Source organism: Centruroides sculpturatus, unplaced genomic scaffold (assembly GCF_000671375.1).
Source record: "Centruroides sculpturatus isolate CEXI.00-Female unplaced genomic scaffold, Cexi_2.0 scaffold92, whole genome shotgun sequence".
NCBI lineage: Eukaryota > Metazoa > Arthropoda > Arachnida > Scorpiones > Buthidae > Centruroides > Centruroides sculpturatus.
The window spans coordinates 386,537-396,694 of record NW_019384394.1 but is presented as its reverse complement, the minus strand read 5'-3'; the positions used below and the strand labels follow the sequence as shown (position 1 = coordinate 396,694).

General features: G+C 29.3%; 1 protein-coding gene across 1 annotated transcript in view; it reads left to right on the top strand.

The window, feature by feature from the left end:
- Positions 1-8,705, top strand: part of LOC111618314 — a 34,963-nt gene extending 26,258 nt beyond the window's left edge. The window contains exon 11 of the mRNA XM_023359815.1: positions 7,364-8,705. Within this exon, the coding sequence (XP_023215583.1) occupies positions 7,364-8,660 (1,297 nt within the window). The 3' untranslated portion in view covers positions 8,661-8,705. The remainder of the gene's footprint in view (positions 1-7,363) is intronic.
- The last annotated feature ends 1,453 nt before the right edge of the window (positions 8,706-10,158 follow it).

The following is a 10,158-nucleotide window of genomic DNA, read 5'->3' as shown; positions in this document are numbered from 1 at the left end:
TATATATATTTTTTAATCCTTTATAATTTTGATTATTTAATTGCTCCTTCCTCTCTTCCTTGGTGTGTTGTGAAATTTCTCATAGTTGGATAATAAACCGTTTTATTGTAATTTGTCTTTTTAAATTATTTTGAGTTGATATTAAAATTTGGAAAAGGGGGATCCCTAGATCGGTAAAATAGGCAAATATCCCTAAATAATAAATGCATATACACAGATATTTTTTGGAGGGGGGAAACAGTCTTCACAATTTGAAATCGATCAAACACGCTGTGTGCGAATGCTCGTGTAAACGCGCGCCATCTATCGTAGGATAAATGTATTTCGCGGGAGTGTATTAAAAAATTAAAAAAACTTCCCAAAGTTTTATGGCAATCGTACTATGCCACAAACCTTCGCCGGAGTATATTAAACAACTTCCCAAAGTTTCACGGCAATCGGATAAGCGGTGTGGTAATGCATGAAGGACACATACGCACACACACATTCATTTTTATATATATAGATTTCTGATTTAAAGGTGAAGCTCTTAAAATCAGCATGAATTAATATTGGAAACTCTATTAGTGGCAAGCGGTCTTCGTATCCTGAACACTGGGAGTTCGGTCATGAGTTCGCGCCTCGAGCGGACGAGCTGGTTATGTGGAGTTTTCCGGGTATTCTCCACGTCTGTAACGCCTACATAGGGGCCAGTTTCCCTTAAAAAGACCTCCCAGAAGGCATCCCCTAGACATATCACCCAAGTGTTGCGTTGCCATAATTTGACAAGTAAACAAACTATTAGGGCAAGAAATTCGGGTCAAACCTTCTATGAAAATTTTTGAGACTTCAACCCGGATTTCTCGGAGCCTGTTTTATCGGTTTAACTATAGGACGTATTACTTATACGAATTATTATGGGAATTCAAATTGAAAACATAATGAATTAGTTTACTGTATTTTATTTATGAAACAATAAATATATTTTAATATTTTAAGTATATGCAACGGAAGTGTTTGATGATGAAATGCCATTCCAACGAAATTTAAATATTCCTGTTATCAACTTTTTATCACATGATTTTTTTATACACTTAATAAACAGCTGAATAAAATGAAAATTACCATAAATATATATAATATTAATAAAATATTCGCTATAATTTAAATTAAATTTTTACAATACTTATAATATATTTAAAAAATGTAATATTTTTAAATTAAAATGCAGTAAATCGTTTAAAGATTAAAATATTTATCGATTAAAAATATAATTATCGTAACTTTTTCCAACTATTGCCGTTAGACGGTGCTAAAGCAGTGATTCGACATTATTCAGGAGTTGTCTTTTGGGATTCTTGAAAATGTAATTTTGATTTAAAATTTTAATTTAATTGTTTTAAATTATATAAATGTATGTATATAATATGTAATTTAAATGAATTATTTACAAAATAATCGCGCAATTTCTAATATTTCACATATATGTTTTTCTATTGCATTTTGCATTTGTTGATTTCTAATTTTAGCAATTTAACAGTTTATATTGTTTTATAAAATGAAATTTATAAATTTAATAATTTTTAATATATTGACAGGCATTAAAAATGTGTCTATTTAATGATTTTAGTACAGAAATAATTTGAGAGACAGAAAAACTTTGTAAAGATAAATGATGGTCAAACTAGTGGATTACAGTACCAAAGAAAACACTAGAAGAGAATACTGGTAAGATTCAAGCACTGAATGAGGGATTTCGCACTACCTATATGAGCGAAAAAGTGAGAGGAACCATACCTGTACATTTTGTTCCTATGGGTATGCTCTACAGCCTTGATAAAGTCCCAACTGTCTCAGTCAGAGCTTGAATTGAGCCAGAATGATATGAGGAAACATTCAGTGAAATGGCTTCATCATATGCAATGGATTAGTTTTCATTGCTTGCCTGGCAAAGAAAAACTACTGTAATCCATTTATTTTTATTTATTTATTTACAATAATGTACAGTAATGTCATAATGACAGTGATGGCTGACCCCCTGAATAACAAGCATATAACATGACTGAAGAATAAAATTAAACACACTTAACAAAATAAAAGAACATTTTTACAAATGACATGAAAATTAGTGAGTAGATCAAACAAAGGAGTTTTTTGAAGATGGGTTTAAACCTATGATGATCCAGAAAGTATAATTCTTCAATGATTGTAGCGATCTTTTGATACCTGAAGAAGAAAGATTTAAGCGTAACATTGAGACAAGTGTATGGGGAATACAAATAGTTTTTATTAATAAACAAGCTTTAAAAAAATGCCTGAGCTTATTTTCAGAAACTTGTGTATTAATCAAAATTACATAATTTCTCTTTCTAAAGAAATAATTTTTAATTGAAGAAAAATTTACAAAAATATACAATATAAACATATTGTATATTTTTCTATTAATTTTTATTAATAGATTTTTATTATTACAATATTAACATATTGTATATTTTTCTATTAATTTTTATTAATAAATATATTTCTATTAATTTTTCTTTAAAAATGGTTCTTGGTCCTAATTGAAATTTTGTCATGGGCTTTATTACATTCTGTAAAGAACTGTCTTCTAGAAAATAATTCAATTCTATTATACCAACTAAAAGCAATTGACAAACCTTAAATGAGTTAGTTGAGTAAGCTATAATATAAACTTTGGAGTTGTATGGGAGATGAATATCATTGGTTCAGGTGATCTATAAAAGTGTGATGAAACTATGATATTTAGGTGCTATTGTATTGTTTTGCAAATTAAAAGCATGTTACTATAATGATTATTCTCAAATCTTAATTGGTAACTTTTTGTAGCAAATTTAGCAATCATTTTATATTTTTATTTGCACCAAATGAAAGAATTTAGCTATAGAATATAAAAATAATTTGTTGTTAATGATGATGATGTAATTTTAGTAGTCAGTATTCATCTATGAGATAGAAAACAGGAAAGAATATATACTAAATGTACATTTTTATAAAGCAAATGAACAAGAAATTGATTTTGCCAGTTTCTCTCATTGGAATTTTTATTGTGAAATTATGATTCTTATCAATATTTTGAGATATGAAAAAATGAACAAATCTATAATAAGAAAAGATTGATATACCAAGAAATTACAATAGCTAAAGCAGGAAGAACTGTCTTTTGGTGTTAGTCAAATTTCATTTATCAGGATCAAATGGGACCAGACCCTGATATGGATTAATTAAACTGGATAAACCAAAATTACTGAGATATTGAAATAAAAGTCTCTAAAATTCCATCCTGAGAATACTTTTGATACTTTTAATGATTGAAAATAAACTTGCATGCTTTTCTGATTTGTAAACAATAGGAACATAAAAATTACTTGGTACATAAAAAACAATATATAATTTCATCCTTGCAAATGTGAGATTGCTATATAGGTACATATTAAGGTTGTAAATAATGTTTCAATAATCTCACATTGTAAAAATAATTTTTCTACAAAATGTATTAAAATTTAAAAAGAAAACTATTCAAACCAGTCTGAAAATCTGGATGAATGGAATCCAGATAAATGAGGTTTGACTGTACTTTGATAAACAAAAACACTATGTAAAAAGGCAAGCATTTTTGGTAAATGAATTTATCATAGGCGAAAGTTAGAACAATAAATAGAATTAAGTAGGCCTACATGAATTTTAATTTTTCTATTTAACTTCTAAAACAATCATCTGTTAAATTTTTAACAAATAAAGTTTAATTTTGTATTACAGTAGAGCCTCAAAAACTCGGCCTAATGTGGACCGAAGGGTGGCCGAGTTTGTGAAAATGCCGGGTTATCGGGAATGGGGTTAAAAAAAATAAGTGTGAGTGTTTCCTCAGAAAATACGGTACTGTACTTGTATGTATTGTTTACTTGAGAATACAACAGAGAATAAACTGCCCAAATACCCTTAAACAAAGGAAAAGTACGTCCTTTATGAAGGCATAGAGCCTTTACTACATGAAAATGAAAATTAATGAATACACTGTACAGTAATTTACCTGATAAGACAGACCTCAGAAAAATACTTTATGAGGCATAAAGCTGTCTTTATCATGAAAATTAATTAACTAAGGATTTTTTTTGCCCTGCCAGGGTGTGGCCGAGTTATCTGGAGTGCCGAGTTTTCGAGGCTCTACTGTATTAACACACTACTATGTTCTGTTACATTTTAGTTTTAAGTTTACTGTATGTTCCATTAATATTCCAAAATATATTTACTTGATTCCATTTTTTTGTTTTATCTTTGGTCTGATGATAAATCCATTTACTGACAGTGCTTGCCTTTTGTTGTTATATTGTTTTTGTTTTATTAAAGTAAAATGAAAGATAGTTTTTCTTGCTTTATCTACATGAACAAATCTTTCAACATCTATTTCAAAAAATCAAATATTTTCTTTTTCCCCGCGTTTCTTTATGTAGCGAGAGTGTAGCGAAATGACGTCACGAGCAGTGTTGACCAATTAGAAACAAGTTTCAGTGTGTTCTCTGTAAAGCGCTTNAGTTTTACCCCGCGTTTCTTTATGTAGCGAGAGTGTAGCGAAATGACGTCACGAGCAGTGTTGACCAATTAGAAACAAGTTTCAGTGTGTTCTCTGTAAAGCGCTTCTCGAGCGCTGCATAAAAAAACGCAGCCTTTCATTATAAACAGTTCTCTGTCATTCTTGAAAAAATTACAGAAAACTGTTATAATTATCTATAACAAATATATTTTTATTACTTTCTCTAAGATATTAGCTAGTATTGAAATGAAAATATGTGTATCCCTTATATAACACAGTTTACATTCCGCAAAAGTGCCATGTTATATGAATACATGCTATACGAAACAAAGGACCAATGCAAATCATGGAGTTAAGTTCCAAAAGTTAATAAAAGTATACTATTGTTTTTTATTACTAAGACAAATAATTAACTAACAATCACAATTAAAAGTCACAAATCACAATTATGTATTGTGTATTAATATTAATTTTAGTTAAATGAGTGCNCTGCATAAAAAAACGCAGCCTTTCATTATAAACAGTTCTCTGTCATTCTTGAAAAAATTACAGAAAACTGTTATAATTATCTATAACAAATATATTTTTATTACTTTCTCTAAGATATTAGCTAGTATTGAAATGAAAATATGTGTATCCCTTATATAACACAGTTTACATTCCGCAAAAGTGCCATGTTATATGAATACATGCTATACGAAACAAAGGACCAATGCAAATCATGGAGTTAAGTTCCAAAAGTTAATAAAAGTATACTATTGTTTTTTATTACTAAGACAAATAATTAACTAACAATCACAATTAAAAGTCACAAATCACAATTATGTATTGTGTATTAATATTAATTTTAGTTAAATGAGTGCTTTTCTTTCTACAAAGTATTGTCATCTGAGCTTTTTTGTTGATCTTGATCAGAAATATCAGCAACATTTTCATATCTTTTATTTTTATCATAAAAAATTTTTATGGACAACCAATTAAAAATATTAATTGAAAATTTATTGTAGCAGGTAGCATTTGTTCAGTCAAGTACTGGGTGGTTTTTTCCCCCCAGAATTTATGTTTGAATACTGAATTGTTTGAATTGAAAACAGTTTGAGTACCAAGATACTGCCGTATTTCATTTGTCATTTTTACAAATGATTACTTATCTACTGTTAAAAAAAAAAGCTTAATAAAACTTACCTAAATATGTTAAATAAATTTTACTAAATATGACGATTAATCTATAGAAACAAAACACAGTGACAGTCTGAAAGCAACAATGACAACACTTGGTTGATAAGAAAGCTAGGGTGAGGAAAGAAAAAATTGCACTATCTGTTTTCATTAAAGTAAACCTGATGAAAAGCACAAAAGAAATATACAAAAAATTTAATATTCTCAAATCTGTGGGCAAATTTGAGACAACATTCATCATTACTTGAATAAAAAAAAATATTTAATAACAGAGTTTACACTTGAAGTTGTGAAATTTTGTACGGGATTTCTGAAATTCTTGAACCATGTTAGACCAAAACTGGAAATTTTTTTTTTGGGGGGTTTTTTTATTTTTTTAACCATATTTTACTGTATACCATTTAACAATTGAAAACTAGTAATTGTTTATTTTATTATACATTACAGACTTATATGTAGATATGTAATATAGGTGATGAGGATTCAGAAATTTAGTTCATATTATAAATGAGCTTGCATTATATTATATGTTTAAATTTATGTATTGCAGCAAATATGATATAATCTTATAAAGGACAATTTTTAGAAGTAAAAGTAAAGATTTCTATCAAATATGAAATTGGAAATCAATCTTTGCATTATAAGTGATTTCATATCATATGGGCATATGATATGAAATCACTTATAAGCCCACCATAGTCATAATGTGCTTATGATGTATTTGGAAATGTATATTATGTATTAACTGGAAGATGACGTAGGTTGATTTAATAGTGATGTTTTATTTGTAATTAATAAGTTAATTTAGCAGTTGCATTGTAGTCTGTTAGTGACAAAAGCTGATCATGAAATGGTTAAAGACAAATATTTCAAGAACAGCAAATCAAATTTTGTTAAATAAATTCATATGTAAAAGAAATACAAAAAGTCTTCATTATTCATCCTTCTAACACTAGTAGAACATTTCATAGTGTTTATCTTTAGTTTTTAGGTTCATCTCTGCTTAATATGTAAAAAATAGTCCGGAAATGTTCTCTGCTGATAGTATGATTTAAAATTTACATTAAGTAAAGGTTGAATTTACCGTGCATTTTTGATACAAAGCAAGTTAAATAAAAACATTAGTTTTTGCCTTTATCAGTCATCTTCAGGTTCAGAAACAGAAAATTTAAAGTTGTGTGTTTCTAAACCTGAAGATGACTGATCAAGTCAATTGAAAACATTAGATTTTTAATAAATCTGTTGATTTAAAAGTTTTATTTTTAGTATTAAGATTTTATTATTTATTTTTACATTCAACAGTATTGTTATTCAGCACCAAATTTTAAATGCTCATATTCTCCACCTACATGTTCTTGTTATATCTGAGTCATACAATATCATAAATCATATGGTAATTTTAAAACATTAGTAATTTTTTTATTTTTAGATTTTAGAATAAATTTTGTAAAAGAGATTTATAAATAAATATAACCAGACTTTCTAAAGTAGATTTTATCATTTTTTTTCATATTATAAATGATAAGCAATGTATTAAAATGTATAAGTTGAAATGTATAAGTTGAAAATTTTGTTTTTCAATTAAAATTATATAATTTTATTAAAAGAGCTCATAAATATAATGTTTCATATTAAAAATCTACATTAATTTTTCAGATTGAACATGTCTGTTCCTTTAGAAGATCAAACAATATGGAATGATGGAGAAGATTCTATGGGGGAAGAAGTACTTCGTATGTCTACGGATGAAATTATAAGTCGCACTCGATTATTAGATAATGAAATAAAAATTATGAAAAGTGAAGTCATGAGAATAACTCATGAACTTCAAGCTCAAAAGGAAAAAATTCGGGAAAACAATGAAAAAATTAAGGTTAATAAAACTTTGCCCTATCTTGTATCAAATGTAATAGAGCTTCTAGATGTTGATCCACAAGAACTTGCAGAAGAAGATGGAGCAAATGTAGATCTTGATAGTCAGCGTAAAGGAAAATGTGCTGTAATCAAAACATCAACCAGACAGACCTATTTTTTACCTGTCATTGGATTGGTTGATGCTGAGAAATTAAAACCAGGAGATCTAGTAGGAGTAAACAAAGATTCTTACCTTATTTTAGAAACCTTGCCTCAAGAATATGATTCCCGCGTAAAAGCAATGGAAGTGGATGAACGTCCTACAGAACAGTACAGTGATATTGGTGGTTTAGATAAACAAATTCAAGAATTAATTGAAGCTGTTGTATTACCAATGACACACAAAGAGAAATTTGAGAATTTAGGAATTCAGCCTCCAAAAGGTGTACTTTTGTATGGACCACCTGGTACTGGAAAAACATTAATGGCAAGGGCATGTGCAGCACAAACTAAGTCTACATTTTTAAAATTAGCTGGACCACAACTTGTCCAGATGTTTATTGGTGATGGTGCTAAATTAGTAAGAGATGCATTTGCTTTAGCAAAAGAGAAAGCTCCTGCAATTATTTTTATTGATGAATTAGATGCTATTGGTACAAAAAGATTTGACAGTGAAAAAGCTGGAGACAGAGAAGTTCAAAGAACCATGTTAGAACTTTTAAACCAGTTAGATGGCTTCAGCTCTCAAACAGATATTAAAGTCATTGCAGCAACTAATAGAGTTGACATCCTTGACCCTGCTCTGTTACGTTCAGGAAGACTGGATCGTAAAATTGAATTTCCCCATCCAAATGAAGAAGCTAGAGCTCGCATCATGCAAATTCACTCTCGTAAAATGAATATTGATCCCGATGTTAATTTTGAGGAGTTGGCAAGATGCACAGATGATTTTAATGGCGCACAATGCAAGGCAGTATGTGTAGAGGCAGGAATGATTGCTTTGAGAAGAGAAGCAACGGTTGTCACTCATGAAGATTTCATGGATGCTATTCTTGAAGTTCAGGCAAAAAAGAAAGCAAATTTGAATTATTATGCTTAAAGTTTGTGTTTATGTAATAAAAATAAAAATTTTCAAAATTTATAATTGAACTTTAAAATTTAATTTATTATTAAGTCAGTTATCATCATTATATTTCTATAATAGTTAGGTTAGGTGAAGTGTGCACAAGTGCATTTTAATAAATTCCTGATTAAATTAATAATGTGTTATTCAGTAAACTTTGAAATTTCTGCATTGTTGTATTGTCATTATAGTTAACGTTATAAAAAGAGATTTCAAAAGGAAGCCCTTAATTATTTCTGATTACTCAACCTATTTTTACTCAAAAATATCCTCAGAAATTTACTACAGTAAATGAAAATATTTCGTACAATAGTGAGGAGGTGGCTGAAGTTTTAAAAGCAAAAACACGAATGTCGGACATTCAGAGCTGCCTTCCTGTAAGCCTAGACATTTGACAATGGCATTTGGAATGTCAGTGGAATCATGCTCGACGTTCCAAACGCCATTGTCAAACATCTAGACTTACAGGAATGCGGCACTGAATGTCCAACATTCACGTTTTCACATTGAAAACTTCGGCTGCAACCTCACTAATAACAATGAAAATAAACTGCTAAAAGTAATTTTTGTATAAACCATTTAATGAAAAACTTCTATCTACATCTAAGATTAGGCAAGTTTATATAAATATACGTCATATACTGTTGTTAGTTTTGTATTTGTTTTTTATATAACAGATCTGAAAATAAAAAAATTGAATATCAAAATTAATATACCCAAACTATGGCTTATTAAAGATTTCAAGTAATTTGAATGTTTTTTTATTCTTATATTTAATTTGAACTGTTGAATATGAATTAAAAACTTTTATGTGAAATAATCTAATGCTTACAAATGTCAGCCTCATAAAACCTTCACACTAAAGAACAATTAACAAAACTCACTTTGCTACATAAATATAAAGTCATCTTTGAAATGTTTTTGTGTCATCAGATCTACTGTTCCATTTTAATAAAATTAAGATGGTCATGATGAGGGACAGGGCCCAACATATTTTGATGGACTACCCTCCCAAGAAATTCCTTGAGTTTTTCAACCCATTTAGATTTAATCCCAAGTCCCCCAGAGCAGTAGACTGCCACCTTAAACTCTTGGCTACCTGGCTATCTAACTTGTAAGGTTTGCCAACTGTGTACGATTGTTGGGACACTTGAGAGGAGGTGATTATCATGCAAGGGTGTGAAATACACACTAAGATAGGCTTACCATTCACTTTTTCTCATTTAATGAAATATTGAAAGTTTTCTTACAAAAGTTTCTATATCCTTGTCACTACAATTCTGAAGAAGAGAGTCCAGTAAAGTCCTCACTTGGTCCTTCATTGACAGTCTGCAAGATTGACAGCCCCGGGGTTTGCTGCTTTGTATATAACAGTTCTTGGAGAACAAACAGATGATCTTGGAGGAAGAACAAATTTTTGGAGCAAAGAATGTCATGTCCTTGGACTGCATTTTTATAGGTTTCTCTCCTCTAT